The sequence below is a fragment of the Chlamydotis macqueenii genome, chromosome 6 (genome assembly GCF_036417535.1).
Source record: "Chlamydotis macqueenii isolate bChlMac1 chromosome 6, bChlMac1.mat, whole genome shotgun sequence".
NCBI classification, from domain to species: domain Eukaryota; kingdom Metazoa; phylum Chordata; class Aves; order Otidiformes; family Otididae; genus Chlamydotis; species Chlamydotis macqueenii.
In genome coordinates, this window is record NC_141561.1 from 39,621,976 (window position 1) to 39,638,851 (window position 16,876).

General features: G+C 44.9%; 1 protein-coding gene across 4 annotated transcripts in view; it reads right to left on the reverse strand.

Moving 5' to 3' along the window:
* Window positions 1–16,876, reverse strand: part of LRRFIP1 (LRR binding FLII interacting protein 1) — an 87,613-nt gene that overhangs the window by 40,287 nt on the left and 30,450 nt on the right. For 3 of the 4 annotated variants that reach the window (XM_086750856.1, XM_086750854.1, XM_086750853.1), the window contains exon 2: window positions 4,616–4,702. In XM_086750856.1, the coding sequence (XP_086606982.1) occupies window positions 4,616–4,702 (87 nt within the window). Of the gene's footprint in view, window positions 1–4,615; window positions 4,703–10,950; window positions 11,032–16,876 lie in introns of those variants that run through there. The other variant, XM_086750855.1, reaches the window with a different exon arrangement.

The window sequence follows — 16,876 nt, forward strand, 5'->3', positions numbered from 1 at the left end:
ATTAATTCCTATTCCTACAAGCGCAGGGGGGATAATTGAGACCCACATTTAAAACCAGCATTCCCACACAACTAATCACCTCGCTTATATTTTACTAAGAAACCCTTGAAGAGGAACGTGAACTAAGCCCTCCCACAGTTCCCAAGACTGATCTTTCACTTCTCCGTTGCGCACGCGGAGCGCCTTTCGTGCATACACAGAAGCCAACACCACCACTTCAGATGTGGCAATTACCACAGAGCTGTTCAACCTTTAAGCTTTAAACTTTCCCATGCTGTCGTTTCACCCACACTTCGAAGCAACACCATGGAAGTCTTGTTTTCCAAACCCCAAAGCTTCAGGCTTGGCATAGCAGGTATTCCTGGTTGAGCACAAAGCAAGATGCGCAAGAGATCTCGTGTCCGGGACACACATCGCCAACGGATAAGATAACAACGAGACCCTTGTTCAGGGCCAGGCACCACGGAGGGCGGTGGAGAGGGGCACAGGGACAAAGCCAAGTGCGTCATCGGAACTGTTCCAAGTTTTTATAAAACCTGGAATTTTTTGGTCATTTGTTAGCTGACAGGCATTACAACAGCTCTGCTCCGAAGCGACTGGTTTCTCACCAGCATACTGTCCATCTTAGATAGCACGCTACAGGAGAACAATTTTTAAACAATCTCTACTGCAGGAATGCCCCCCACAAAGAGTTTAACAGAGTTGATAGACATCTAAGCAGGCAAATGCTTTAATAGCACTTTCCTGTATTACAGTACGACAAAAAAATGTGGGTTTGTCCACAGTATTAGTGGCAGACTGCTTTCCTGGTTTCCTCATCATATAAGTTTTCCCACAAAAGTAAAGTTTTTCATAGAAATAACTTCTGAATAGGACAGAACAAGCCAGTCAAGCACGGTTAGCTAGCAGCAATTTACAAAATAGCAAAGGCGAGATTTGTGCTACGTCCTCAAAGCGAGAGCTGAAAATGAAGCGAGGAGACAAGCACAGTACTCTTGCCTTTAACTAAAAGTACAGGCTCATCTGCTGTGTGAAGTGGTGAGCAAGAATCCATCCTGCAGGATGAAGGAGTGGGAGGAGATCATTCTCTTTTCACTTCAGGCACTAATATCAGCTTAAACTGTGGTCTCCAAGTGTCAGTCCTCCAAGAGACATTTGAAGTCTTGCCAGCAGAACACACAGAAGGTACTCCTACACAAAACATTCTCTACTATTAGCCCTAACGCTGCAGCTTTTACGTGTCTTGAAACATTACTGTTAAATATTTCTTGGGGAAAAAAAAGGCTTTAATATATCTTACGCCAAGTTTCTAAGGAAAAAAAAAATCTGAATGCACAAAGCATTTATCTCAATACCAAACAGGACTCTACAGTGCGAACCAAACGGACTGGCTTTAGGCTCTGTAACTGTGAGAGCAAATGTTTAAAGACCACGGCAGCGTGGTATGGTAAAAAACACAGGACCGGTCACTGCTCTGACTCTCAAAGCTGGGTGGGCAGCACTGGCATGGAAACAGGCAAGGGGACAAGTAGCATCTCTTACAATCATCCTTCCAGTGTAGGACCTGTATCGGCGTTGCCTCATGTGAGAGCTCACCTGTACTGGCGTACTATGGACAGAAGTACAGTGGAAAAACCAGTGTAGCCTCTGGATTAATTATTTACATCTTCAGTGGGTAACAGCAACAAAGCAGCACAGAAAAAGAAGTCAGAAACATACAAGCAGTTTTGCTTACTAGATCTGCCACCTGTCTTAGATCCCCACATCCAGGAACCTCTTTCCTACTAAAGATATAAATATATACACGTATATGTGATTCAAGAGTGATCACCACCCTTATCTTAATAAATTGGCATATATCAGATCATGATTCTCGTGCTCGTTTTCTTTCTTCAGCTTCAGAAAACACTTTTCTTTTACCTGGTTTATACCTTCCTACTAAACGTGTACTCATGCTCTCCCCTTCTTACCTTCCTCTCCCTGAAAAAGCCCCCACATTGGCACACTCACCCTCCTTTCTGCCGCCTGGTACGAGGTGATGCCAGCTGATGAGCCGATACCAGCGCCTCTGGAACACACCTGCAGTCCTGCCCCACACAGCGAACAGCAGCAGCCTTCCACAGCAAGTTTCCCACATCTCACACTGCAATTCCCAGAGTTTTCTTCCAAAAGCCCATCTTTTTCTGAGCCAATTTCCAGTCCAGATCCCAATATCGTTAAAACACCCTACTTCACTGCCAGCGAGAGCTATGCTGCCATGTTTACAGCTCGTAAGGGTAACATCTGGAAACTTTTAACCCAGACCAACAATATAAATATATTTCTCAAGTAATCCATGCTCCACAAGAAGCCTGTCAGGGCACGCACACTGCTTTAAGCATAAACAAGTACACGCACATGCAATAAATTTATTTATTGCTTTTTAACTCCTGTAACTGGCTCTAAAAAGCCTTCTGAAGTAGTAAAGCAAGTGCTTTAAGTTCTGATTATTCAACACGGCAGTAGTTGAATTTATTCCTCCGAAGTGCTATTTATTCCTCCGAAAAGTTTCTGAACAAAAATGAACATGGCAGACAAGCTGTACAGACACCGGTATCACAGCACGTTCTCCTCCAAGGAAGGGGTAGCTGCCAAATAGCTAGAGTTGATCACTGCTTGCCATTTTCTGTATTTATGTTTTCTTTTATTATATTTGCAAGACACTCGTGGCAATGAAAAGCTTCCAGCAGCCATCCTTACTAGCTCCACTTTGCATCTAGGGGCTGAGATCAAGCTATTTGAAAAAAATTACAGAATACCCAAGCTTGCAAAATATTAAGTAAATGTGTAGTCACATATGTAATTTATGCCAATGTTTACAAAACAGATTGGAGTGGATATCTGGCCTAGCTTTCACTGAAATCAGTATTTCAGAGCGATACCCTGTACCGTGCGATTACTCTGTATACAAAGAAGTTTTCACAGATTTTCAGATCACTAACTTCAGTTATTAACCGCATGCGCACGTGCACAAGCTCCAGTTTTCATATCACAATTTCAATTTACTAGGACACCCTCTGCAGCATCCCTTTTTAATCTTCAAGGGGGTCATCAGCCCCATTAAAGTTCTCTGCCGTATTTAGCTTGCTGCCCAAACAAAACACCTAGCTGTTGTTTACCACGAATCTTCCAAAGGCTCCTCGGCAAGTCCTGCAGGCACAGCAGGCAGCTCGACAGTACCAACGCTTATCTGTGGTCCAGACCTTCTGACCATGGTCTGGGTTGCAAGAAACATCCTCCAAAAAGCAGCAACTGAAGCAGTAAAAGGTTCCTCTCTTCCATAAGCACTGTGCTTGCTGCAACGCTCCCCCGCAGCTCTTACTCCCGGTGCGTTTGCGGGTACATCTATCCTGCTGCAGCTCCAGGGTGCTAAGACACATCCAGACGTGCCTCAACGAGACAAGACGCTCTAGCACAAAACTGAGCGCGGGCAAGCTGCCCGTGTGCTTCTTTTGCAGGCTGATTACTGCAGCCTGCACAAACACTGGTCTGCTATAGCATCCCGATTCACTGTTTAAAAGCAAAACTGAATCCTTCTCTGCACCATAAAGCACGGATGTACATTTACTCTTACTACATATCCCCACACCCTGCCCCCAAACTCCTTACTTCTTCCTTTGCCTTCAAAAATCTATTTGAAAAAAAATAAATTATGATTGCTGATGGCCCTGTTACATCTACTTTGCTCTTTCACTAAATGCACATCAACAAATCCAAGTTCTAAGCCCTTCTGGTTCTTGTCACCGGTTTGGCCGACCTGTGCCAACCCATGTTTGCAGCCCCATTCCAAAAGCACTGCTTCAGCTTCCAGAGCTTGAAAACAAACGCTGTTCTCAGTTTGTTGGAGCGGAGAGAATGACATTTAGTATGGCTCCTACTTGTCAAACACAACAGGAGCAGAACCAGCCTTTTCGATCTTTACGATCATTCCAACACTGGAAGCCCATGATCTCCCACACGCTGATGTGCAGAGGCACAGAAACTTTGCAGATCCTATAAAACAACTACTTCTTGCAGAATTTGGGAGAGACTACACCAGGCATTTAACCCAAACACTTTGGAGAAGGTAATGTTTTGCCAAATTCAGTTTTTATATTACTTCTGCCAACAGCAGACCATCATTTTTACAAATGACAGCGACAACGATGACAGCTGCACGGCGACGAAGCAAAACAACTTGCAAGTAAAGCATTATACAAGGGCCAATATTCATTAGACTTCTAACGAAGTGACAAGAATCCACCCCCCCAATGCCCACGCAAACAAGAATCCAACCCCCCCCCACTGCACACGCAAACAAGCTGCATCCTTCAAAGTTTAATATTAAACAATGATCACTAACTAACCACCGGTGTTTTCTGTGAATAATTATACCGGCTTCACCAAGATAAAGTTGTTGCCACAACCCCAATTTTTTTCCAGGCTATATCCTATGATCAACCAAGCAGCATTAGCTCCGCACAGACTATTAACGCTTCAGTCAAACGTACGTTAACCCTTTGTTCCAGGACCTCAGATTATATACACACACATTCAGGAAAGATGATCAAAACACCCCCCCAAGCCTTGCCCGTACCTCTTTCTGCTGCCTCTCCAGTTCCTTCATTCGGATCTCCCGTGCCTCTGCCCGTGCCGCTCGCTTTGCCGCGAGTCTTGCTTCAGCCTGCAAACAGGAACGCAGCAATGAAATAAACGCCGGACAATTCCGTGCACAAGGCACTCGTTAAGCAGGGCATGAAATAAGGAGACTTGACTCGGCAAGACTGTAAACACATCTGTAGGAGTTAATTCCCTCTTGCAAGTAATGGCCCTGCCTTCTGTAACTTGTTGTGCTTCACAGGCACGTAATACACCCTCGCGTAGGCACTACCCTCACTTAGCAGTTGTGTTTAAAAGTGCTCTGCATTTCTTTAATTATTATTTGTGTGAACAGAGAGGAAACAGTGAGATTTATTTAAGAAAGGTGGGTTTTGCTCTTCCCGCCCCCCCCCCCCCCCCCCCCCCCCCCCGTGGCGCAGGTTATTTTTTACTGATTAATTAATTTGACCAACAGCAAACATATTATGTGCCATTTTTCCTAATTGCACACGCAGTCACGGGCACACCAGTTACGTAAACACTGCTGTTCAGCATGACTATGCACAACTAAGGCTGAAAGAGGGAGTAGGAAACATGAGAAAAATGCCCTAACTCAATTAAAGTCTCCAGACGTCCACGTTCACGTCCAAACCTCTCTGGAGTGGGAATCTGCCAAGAACAGGTCTCTCTGGAGATCTACAGCGCCTCCTCATTTCAGCCCAGTTGGAAGTGCTGGAACATTTTTAATATTTTGCTGTCAATCCCAGGCAAAACCAGTTTGTCTTACAGAGAAAAATGTAAAATGAGTTCGGGCTTGGTACAGCGTGACTGCGAGCAGTTCGCTCGAACAGCTCAGCGGGGAGCAAAAGGCATCGCTCAGCTGGTCAACCCTGGCATTACACCCGACAAATCTGTTTCTGAAGCCTTTTACTGGAAGTACAGCATCCAATTTAACAGGAAAAATTGCAATAATACCAAGGTCAAGAATACAGGAAAACCAAGATGCCAGAGCTTTCACTAGCACTTCTAAACAGAAGGAAAACCAGAAAAAAAAAGAAGGTGTAATTTATTTTCCCTTTTTAAGTATATTCACCACTCAAGCTTGTGGAAAAGGGCCACAACCTTCAAAAACACAAAACAAAACATGGAAAAAAGTTAGAAAAGGAGTAGTTTGGCTGAAACTTCTAGCTAACAGGAAAGGGCTAACGAAAACCAAGCACAACCTGGTGCACGGGAGGACTGGGAGCCTTGCAGTGCTGCAGACCTTAAATCCTCACCAACGTAACAACATCCAAAATACGCAGTCACTAGGACAAAATGTCATCACCCACCTTCTACAAAACCCCACCGCAAACAGCCCCAGTCCCTAAATACTGCTGCTGTTCAGTTATCCATATTTTCCTCCGCATCACTGCACATCCCTAGACTCAAACGGGCAGGCAGGCAGATTCCTTTCGACGACTGTTGCAACTCCTTGTTGTGCAAATACGATCTATTTGGTTTTGCACAGAGCGCTGCTCTCTTTTCAGTACCTGGCTCTGCTGTGGACAGAAACCGCAAAATGCACCCGCGGTCTCGCACCTAGAGCCGACCTCCATGTTCGCACCCAAAACCCGTCCCCTCTTGTCATGGCAGGGTGCCGTTACTTAGGGAGCCAAACGATGGCAGGCTCCAGGGTACAGGCATGTGTCACCACAAGCATTTTCAAGGGACTATGGCTTCAACAGCAGGTACCAACCTGAAGCAGGTTGTATAAAAAAAAAAAAAACAAACCAAAAACCAACACCCCACAGCCCTGCTGTGGGCAAATAACGAGGCGGAATCCCAGTGTTGTGATTTATCTGCAGTGTTTGAAATTGTTTACGGTACCCACTACATAAACACGCTCTCAGAGGTATGTGAAAGGTAAGAGATCACAGTACTGGAACAAGTATGATATTGACTTGCCACGATCCAATCCTGTTTATCTGAAAATAAATTTGAAACAAGGACTGCTCCAGGCTATTCATCACACGATACCAGGTAACAACCACCGTCTTCTGACGGTATCTGTCCAAACACAACATAAACGTACCCTGAGGAAGGGGAATCTTGCAAGGACTGCAGCTAAAGATTTTTTGGAGAGGGGTGGAACAGGAGATACAGCTTTAAACAGGAGATACTCTCCACAATATACAAGGAAATGAAGCAACTTGAGAAATGGAAGGGGACAGGGGAAAAAGAAAAAAAAAAAAAAGAAAGGTTTAGCAAGTTATTCTAAGGCCGCCCTGAGAACAAGGCTCACCGGTTCCCTAGATACCAACTGCAGTAAGTTAGATTAGTTTTACTTTGTGCAACATCCTAGCAAATGACAGGTTACATGTATGATACATTTCAGTTTTAACTGCCAACCCATGAGGAGCCTCTAATTTATTCTCTTTCCGCTTTGCAGTCCCTCACCTGCTCACACAAAGCCAACCTGCAAACATTTAAGACGTGCAAGAGTAAAAATACATTTTCACTTAGTACCTTTGACTAACAATAGCTTACATCTGGAACGGGCACATTTTTTATTTATGAACTTTTTCTTTCTATGGCTACATGGCTCTTCAGCATTAAGTATCTTCCAATATAAAAGAGAGAAACAACAAATTCTGGATCCTTTTAAATAACTTTTTCACTTTCTTTTTTTTAACAACAATAACAAATTCTGCCATCAGCACATACTCTACCGGAACCTTTGTAAGAATTCAACAAAATGTTATTCTATCCAGAACATCAGTATTTTAAAGCAACTGATTTCTACCACATCAAAACAAAGGATGTTCAGGCTGGAAGGAACTTCAGGAGGTCTCCAGTCCGCTGTCCTGCTCAAAGCAGGGTCAGCATCAAATTCTGATTACATTGCTCAGAGCTTTGTCAAGTTGGCTTTTGACAGCCTCCAAGGTTGGAGGCTCCACAGCCTTTCTGGGCTCCTGCCTGACCATCCTCACAGTGAATGTTCCACTCCCCAGGCCTGTCAGAATCTGCTCTCTTTCCATCTAAAGCCACTGTCTCATCCTCCTGCCATGTTCCCCCATAAAGAGCCTGGCCCTTGGCTTCTTTAGTAACCTCCTCTTGTGTATCAGAAGGTGCTGTTCCTACCTTCAGGTCTGGTATTCTGCATCAAACACTGTAAGTAACCCGGCTGTTACATTTTTACACACGTTTACAATGGTGTCTGGGTGCTATTGAGACGGTTACACAGTTATTTTCATAGTGGTTCCCAACAAGAACACCAGCTTATTTGTGGCGGACAGAGCTGGTTGGTAACAAGCAAGCCATCCTTCCCTAAAGGGTTCTCAGATTCACTGCAAGAAACACACAAGGAGAACAAAGATCAGCACAATAAGCTCACTAATACTCACAGGTCCCCAGCAAACACCTCACCCAACAAAGAGCAAAACCAGCCGCCCAGCCGCACAAGTCCAATATCCTTTGGCAGTGTTTCCAAACGCCACTCACCTGGGGCAACGCAGGAGCCCTTGGAGGGTGTTCTCCAACACAGCAGAAATGTATCGTGCTACAATCAGGCTAGTCATTAAGTGATCAGCTTTAATAGATATAGTCACTCAACCCAAATGAACGTTTTTGATATTCTGTGGGTGGTGCTGGTGACAAACCTGGCAGGGCTCATGAGCTCAGAGGAAGTAAATCCAACAGGGTGGGTCAATAAACAGCTTGATTTCTTGCACACCCTGCAAACAGCATCTTTAACTTCACGTTCCTCTGCCTGCGCTGACTAAACAAAACCAAGCTTTGCCTGGTTGACTTTGGTCTTCATCCAGCCCAAGCACTCGTCAGAGCCCAGACCCAAGTCGTCTCCAAGGGCAGTAGCAGAGACAGACACCACAGCCTGTAAGAGAGACAGCTGAACATCATGAAATCACCAATAAATTCATACAGACTTCTGAAATTCAGACTACAAAAGCTAAACCAGAAGTCTCAAGGTTGCCAGCATAAATAACTATTTAACAGATTCAAGATTTAAAAAAAAAAAAAGTCTCTAAGATTGAAGGAAGTAATCCTAAAATCATCTAAAATTCACTAGTGACTCAGCGAGCAATACAGGCCTCAATCAAAAGTGACAGATCGCTGGCAAAAACAGAAGAACAAGAATCTGAAACCTAATTGCAGTCATTGCAAAGCTTTTGTAAGCCCCTTTCAGGAAGAATTGCTCATCTGACAAGGAGAACTGGCAGCTTCATAAAAAGTCATTAAAAAAAAAAAAACAACAACCAAAACCAAGCAACCCTCTTAAGGGGCTTCTGTAAAGCCCTGTGGGCAAAACAAGAAGAGATGGCAACCACAACATGGAAATCCACACCAGCTGAAAAATAATCACCTTGATTTACGTAACTTGCTCAAATACTCCAGCTACACATCCTGCTTTTCTGTCATTTCATTGCAGTTCAGCTGGAAGGGGCAAGAAGCATCTTCCGCTGTCCACAGCACGAGGCAGTGGGGAGAATGGGGAGTACAAGATCTGCAGCTCCTCAGGAGTTACCCCACACGCCTCCTTTTTAAACACCGCTCGTCAAGACGAGACGAGCTCTGGTTGCACCCATACCCAGCGCTGCCGGGGCCAGCGTGTAACGCACAGTGGTTACGGAAGCAGCAGCTTCCTGGCCCTGAGCGCGGGTTTGGAGAAACTGCACGTTCATTATCATTTTGATGAGAGAATTATTAGGTGGCTTCGTTAGGTAGAGGTTAACGACACACATCCTGAAGGTGTGCATTCTCAGAGCTTTTCCCCCATGAAATGCCCAAGAGTTCATTGTTCAACTGGAAGCCCCAAGAAACAGCCAACAAAGACAGGAAATTATGCTGCTTTTTTGAGCACTGAAAAATGACTGTGTTGACTTGCCACATCGCTATATACGCAAGAGTTTTCAATCTATACAAAGTACCCCTTAATTCCAACGTACTCAAAATTATCTGCTTCTAAGACTAGTAATCAAAGTTAGCATCTTTTTTTTTTGCGGAGGGCTGACGTGTTAAGTCTGCCAGCACCAAACCATACTCAGGAAGCTCTCTGATCTCACTGTCAGAGAGACTTTAAAACACAAGCCTGCCTGACTAAATTACACCTGCTCACTGTACGCAACTACTAGTATGTATTTCTGCAATAATTATTCTCAGGCCGATTTAAAATCCTTGCCAACGTGCTTAGGCTACAGCCAGCAAGTTGCTTTTGGGGCAAGTATAGTTTTTCATGACTGATGCTGCCCCGTTCCAGTATTCTGCATGTAAAGGCTTTTCCTCAAATGTTATGAGTGTTCACTTTATTTACGTAAGCCATACACTTCATCAGACAAAAGAAATCCGATAAGGTTTGTTACTTCTACAGAATTTAAAGTCTATTTGGAGAGGCAGCACCTGATTTGCAATGTTCCTGTAACACAGCTATGTAAAACTGGTGCTAACCCACGGCAATACTTTTCCTGTCTCCACTTTAATAAAAAATGACCTAAACCAGCGAGTTCCAGGAGCTCACCTGGAGTTATCACGCGCTCCTTTGCTTCAAAACAAGAGCGTCTGTAAATGACTTCTACGTTTAGAGATCAAATCAGCACATTCACCTGACATTTTTTTGCATCTGAGTTATAACTATAAACATACTTTGCACCACTTACTCATATGACAGTGAGCTTATCAGTCATGCAGGGCTCGGTCGGTCCACATCCTGCTCAACTCCTCACCTTTCTCTTAAATGCAAACGAGTATTAAAAGGCAGCATGTCCATGAACCTTGGCCTACACATCAACACGAGGATTCCCTTCTAACATCCGTGTTACTGGTGTCACTGGTTAGACAGACAGGCCCATCACGGGCTTGTCCAACAGCTCCGCTCCCTTCGTACGGCGATAGCGGTGAACTGGAGAGTGACAGCTTCTGTCAACCCGCCCATTAATATTCTGTGGGCACACAGGGCTCTTCCGAAATTTTATTTAGAAGGTGTCCCTGCCCAGGGCAGGGGGATTGGAGTCTTTAAGGCCCCAGCTGACCCAAACCTTTCTACAAAGCGTTCAACAGGTTCAGCTGGCGTATCTGCTCCCGTGCCAACCCGAGGGGCCAGCAGCTGACCGGGTTTAGCACCGGTTTTTAGGAGGAGGCCTGGGGAGAACCCGGTGCGTTTTGAAGGCTGAGCTGCCTTAGGTGGCTGTCAGCCGGCAAGCACCTCAGCAGAGCTGGAAGAAACTCCAGGAGCCCAGCGACCACCCTAGCACACAACCGAGCCCCCCAGGTCCTACGAAGCAGGGTGGGTGGGTGGGTGCGGGGACCCCCCCGCCGCCGCCGCCGCCCAGTCCTTACCTGCTGCCGGGCGGCCGGGCTGAGGCAGCCCCCCACCTCCTCCATGGCTCTCGCCCTTCCTTCCCGCCGCCGCCGCCGGCCCCTCGCCGCAGGAAGCGGCCCGGCCCCGCCCGCCCCTGGGCTACGGAGGGCGGGGAGGTGCAAGGGCCCGGCCCCGCCGCCGGGGGAGCCCGGGAAAAGGGCGGCGGGGGGGGGAGGCTGGGTGCTCACCCTTCTGAGCGACCTGCGCCAGTGCCTCACCACCCTCATTGTAAAAAATGTGTTCCTTAGTCAAATCCACCTCCCCCTGTTTTAAAACCATCACCCCTCGTGTCCTGTCACACCAGGCCCTGCTGAACAGTCTTTCCCCATCTTTCCTGTAGCCCCCTTTAGGCACTGGGAGGCCTAAAACACACTAAGGGAAAAATCCAAAGGTTTAGAGGACACAGGTGGTTTTTTTTAAATGGCACAAAATGGGACAATATCCCAAAACCAACTCAAGGCACAGTCGGAGCAGAAGTCTCGGCTCCACAGAAATGCGTGCCATCTCTCGGTTCCCCCAACTTCACCCAAAGCGCTCACACCTACCCCCTCGCAGGGCCAAGAGCACAGGGAGGAAGCCACCAGGACACGAGATCCAGAGCCATTTCTGCAAGCAGCAACAACAGAAAAACACGGAGAGTCATCTCTTCCTGGCACCGGATTCTCTCCGGTTGCAGAGACAAGCAAAACAGGTTGCTCCTTAGCAACGAAACCCGGCGCGCTCCCCCTCCTCCCCGGTCAGCCGGCACAGGCTGGGGAGCCCTGCGAAGCCTCCACCCAAGCAAGTGAGCTCTGTTTTTCCATGAGCTGCCAGTCCAGTACGGAGAATCTGGTTTTTCACGCTGGCAGAGCGCACGCTGCCATGCTGCTGACAATGTTTTAGCTAATTTGGAGGCGCTGGCACTGGTTTATGTTCAATGGGATTCATAGACAGTCCCTGGACCCCAGCCATGTCCTACTGTCCCTGGAAAGGCCAGACACTAAATAAAACTGTGGTTTTACATAAATCATAGAATCACAGAACGGGTTGGGTGGGAAGGGACCACCCAGTTCCAACCCCCCTGCAGGGACACCTCCCACCGGACCAGGTCGCTCAGAGCCTTGTCCAACCTGGCCTTGGACACTTCCAGGGATGGGGCATCCACAGCTTCTCTGGGCAACCTGGGCCAGTGCCTCACCACTCTGATTGTAAAGAATTTCTTCTTTATGTCCAATATAAACCTACTCTCTTCCAGTTTAAAACCATTACACCTTGTCCTATCACTACAGGCCTCTCTCCATCATTTCTACAAGCCCCTTGTAAGTACTGAAAGGCTGCAATAAGGTCTCCAAATTCTCCATCTTTCATCAAACTCCAAAACCACCTGTTGAGCCACAAGTTATTTTTTTCCTCTTGATTTGTATTTTCCTTCATTACATGGTAAAGGACCCAACTTTGCTTTAAAAAAAAAAAATCTAAACCATCTTAAATCCACTTCAATGTGTATATGAAAATAAAGAAACTAATAGATACAGAAATAATACATGTTCCTGTGAAGCAGGAGCATAATCACATGTCTCGAAGGTATTGTTTTTTTTTTTTTTAAATTAGAACAAGTCAGGCTTAAGCTACCCTGAAAACTGATAATTGGAGATGCAAGGATACACTATAGCCTTGTTTCTCTTTGGAAAATGTGCTAGCTGGAGGGCATGACAGGCACGCCTGAACAGCAAAACGTGTGAAATAAAAGCAGGAAGGGAAGCCAGTCAATATAGCCTGCCCAGCACGCCTCATAGGCGCTCAACATTCAGTACAGGAAAAAAAAAAAAAAAAAAAACCATCTTAGATTTAAATCTATGTTTTAAAGACACCCATCTCACCCGTCAGTTTGGCTTATACTGAAATTGGGAACCAGGCCAGCGTAACATGATCAGGAAATGCTCTCCTGTTCAGATGGTATAACATCCAGCCCTAAGCCCGTTATTTAATGCTGATAAAGTTCCTAGTCTGCTAAGTTTCCCCATCAGCACGAGCAAAGAACAACAGAGATCTACACTTTACTGGTAAATTTGTACCTTTTTTTTTTTTTACTATCTGTCACTTGGAAGGTACACCAGAGGTGCGAGTACTTCCTACACAAGGCATAAATTACTGCAGACTCTCCCCACACACCTTTTTCTCATTACTTTCTAAATCAATGTAGAAGCCAAGATGTTTGTTTTTATTTGGTTTCCTGGAGGAAGCACTTCAGACCTCAGGATAAATTCAAACACACACGTGTGCTATGGACCTGCTGGGTAGGAACTGAAGGATCAGGAGGGCTTTGTAATACTAGCGAACTTCCATTTTTTTGGTAATACAGAGCTGACACCATCCAAAACACACACTTGAGCATGTCTGAATTGATTTTATATTCAGCGAGCCCCTTTCTGCTTGGATTTCTCAACAGGTCCCAACGTATTTCCCAAGAACGGGAATTCTCTGTGCACCCACATAACCACTCTCTTCCTCATCTCTCCTTCCTGGCGCTCAACGCTCCACTGGATCCTTCAGACACTGGTTAATAAATAAAAAGCAAGTGCGTACCGTTCCGTAACTACAGGAGCTGAGCCACAATCTAGGAAGGCAGTGAGGCATTTTACGTGATTGCTTGCCAAAGCTACTTAGCATCCTTAAGCTGATAGCAGTTAGCGCTGACTCCTTGCCCTTCGAATCGCTGCTACGTAACTTGGAGGAGCAGGGGGGTGCTCACAGCACCTAGAGAACGCTCTCTGAAGGTGGCTATTAGTCTATCTTTTCTTTTTTTTACCCCCTCAAAAATGCAATGTCTATCTAGTCATACCTCTCCCCTCCTCAGAAGGACAGCCAAAGGTTCTGAAGCTCGACTAAATATCGTGCCTGGTTCTCGTGTCTGCGCGTTTCCCCTCTGACACAGGACATTGCAACAGTGACCTGAATTCAGGGAGGCATCCAAGAGGAAGAACGGTCACAATGGAAATATGCATTGCACGTAGTACAATGCTAAACCGAGCATAAGAAACACAAGTAACAGGAGAGAGTTAGAAGAAGGAAAGAAAAACAAATAAATAAAAAGTCAATTGATATTTTCAGAAATCTGGTAGGGAAATTCATCTCACTACTTCCAAAAAATCACTGTGCTTAGGACAGCAGCTCAGTTTCTGATGACAGACTTCTTATTTCTCCTTGGGGAAAATACCTCACCTTTGCAAATATGCATACACACACACACAAAAAAAAAAAAAAAAAAAAAAAAAGCATGCCTGCACACAGCACAGCGCATTCCTCCACAAATACAGGCTTAAATCCTAAAAACCAGCTTCATGGAAAGATCCCATCTTCGAGGGATGCTGCAATCACTGATAACGCAAAGTCTGGTTTCCAACACAAGTCAATTGATTGTTTTTGTCTTCAAGTTGTGTTGTGCCAGAGGGAGTTTTGGAGGCACAGAGACTGAAGGAGGAACAAAGTAGTCAAAACTTTTACAGATTTAAACACGGAAAAAACCTTGCCACACAGAGCATGCTGGCTCCAGCTGGACCCACCCCAGTATTAATTCTTGAGCAGTATCAGCAGCCACCTTGCAACACTACCTGTCACTTAAATAAATGAAGTAAGCTGAGTTCCATATATCTGAAAGAATACATTCTATTGTACATTTCCTTTATTCCATTCAAGTAGCATCTCTTTGAATTTCAGTAAGGTCCCTCCATATCACATTCACTACTGGCTTTCCAAACAGTGAGAACAGACAAAGCAAGTCTTCCTTTGTGGAGAGAAAGGCTGGGAAGTACTTCATGTTAGAAGACAATTTGGTTACCCCAGCTTTTTTTTTTTTTTTAAAAAAAAAAAAAGTTCATCATCTTATTCTTCTAGTGTTTAAGAAAGTCTATAAAAATCTATGGAGGAACACCCATCTGAAGTCACAAAGACAGAAAAAATACTACGCAAGCATCTCACTTCATCATCCCTGCCCGCCGCGGGCATCTTGGCACTCTCGCAGCTCAGCTGGCAAAGTTAACAAAACCTCCTTGTAAACCGTAACCAAGGCAATGAACTCAAGTATACACAACCGAGTGCTTCTTAGGAAAACAATGTCCGGTTTTCATCACCAAAATGTCCTGCCAGGATCAACAGATGATTTTGTATCGAGGCTGGAACATGACGCAGCAAGGAGGAGGAAGGAAACTGCTGAACCAGGCGCAAGTGCTTCTCGCCGCGCTGAAGTCAAACTGAATGATGCTAGAGGGGAAGATGGAAGATGCTGGGGTAGCCTATACAGGGCATCAAGTTAGGTTCTGTTTTAGAAGAGACAGATTTAAGAATAGTTCCCATCAGGCAATAAATCCCAGATCTGCTCTTAAATTTTGCTGTTCCTTTGCTTAATAATGAAAACAAACCCCACAAAACCAAAAACGCTACAGAATTTTAAAAGATCAGACCAAAAAAAAAAAAAAGAGCTTTGGTGAGGGGCATCTCACAGAACCGGAGCATAAGCATATCTGTGTTAAAAAAACAACAAACAAACAAAGAAAAAACAAACCAAAACACCACCACTACACACCACAAGTGATCCAGTAAAGGATTTTTACTTGTAAAAAAAGTGCTTCTCTGCTGGTGTATCCACAGTATTAGGCTTTGCCATCTCCCAGGCTCTACCTCCAACCTAATGAGCTTTAAAGAGTTGGAAGCTGCATTAACCATTTCCACCCTGACTGCAAATTTTGGAATTTTTTTTGGAAAACCAATAGTAATTTCAAAGAACACCACGCAGAAGAGCAGAGGTTCTGCACCTCAGTCCTACTCCCGTTTCGGGACATGAGGTGGAGAAATACAAGCAGCAGTTGAAAAGTCTGGGAGTGCCATGGTTACCTCACCAAGTTCTCCAACTCAAAATGGAAAAAAAAAAAAAAAAAAAAGGCAACCAACATCCAATTCACAGTAAGAGTCCAAAATTTCAGACTTACAGCTAACCATAATTACAGTTTCAACCCAAATATTTGACTGTATTCACTACAAAGGATAAACTAGTATGGCATCTTTGATGTACAATGATCACATCTTTACCTTAAGATCCTTTGCAAACACTGAAGAATCTAGTTAGCCAACATCTCAGGAAAAAAAAAAAAAAAATCAACAATTTCCTTTGAGAAGTGTCCCACTTTCCCACACAAAGGGGATAATAAGGGCACCTACAGAGGAAAACTCACCAGAAGAGCTGTTACGATGACCCAGGACCATCCTCACTGTAACCTAAACCTATTTTTCTAAGCTGTACGCATCCACATCGTGCACTCCTACAAGGCTGAAGTTTGGTGGGAGATCAAATAATAAGTTTTTCCACTGAAAGTTTTTCTTGCAAGGGCGTTCCAAGACTGATTTATTATTTTGTATTTAAAGTTTTGCAGAATACCAGAGCTTTGTTTTCCTCTTTTCATTAACTCCTAAGTGCCAGGAGCAGGGAGAGCGAACAGGCAGACGCTCCCCTCTGACATGCCGATGGTGCGAGTTATCTGTGTTTAAGGGGTCAGCATTCTTGGTCATCTTGCTTAACATTTTGAGCCAAAGGCTGGGAAGAGGAGGAGTGGAAGAAACCCACAGCTAATGAGGAATTTACACATGAACACTATCTGCTTCGGAAAAAAACATTTGCTTATGCGTTTGCCAGGAAACCCATCTTGGAGATATAATTTAAGTATGTGACTAGAAGCTGCAAAGTCTTGTTGACATGGACCTTCCCCCCCCACCCCCCTTTATAGGAGGAGAATGTTTATTCTTCAGAACACTGCAGTGAACAGCATGTACAGCTCTACAGTGGAGGAGACAATTAGGGAGTTGCATTCTGCTTCATAAATTATATTGCCACGCAGTCACAAGGGGTTGCTGCTAAAAATACAGTCTGAACAA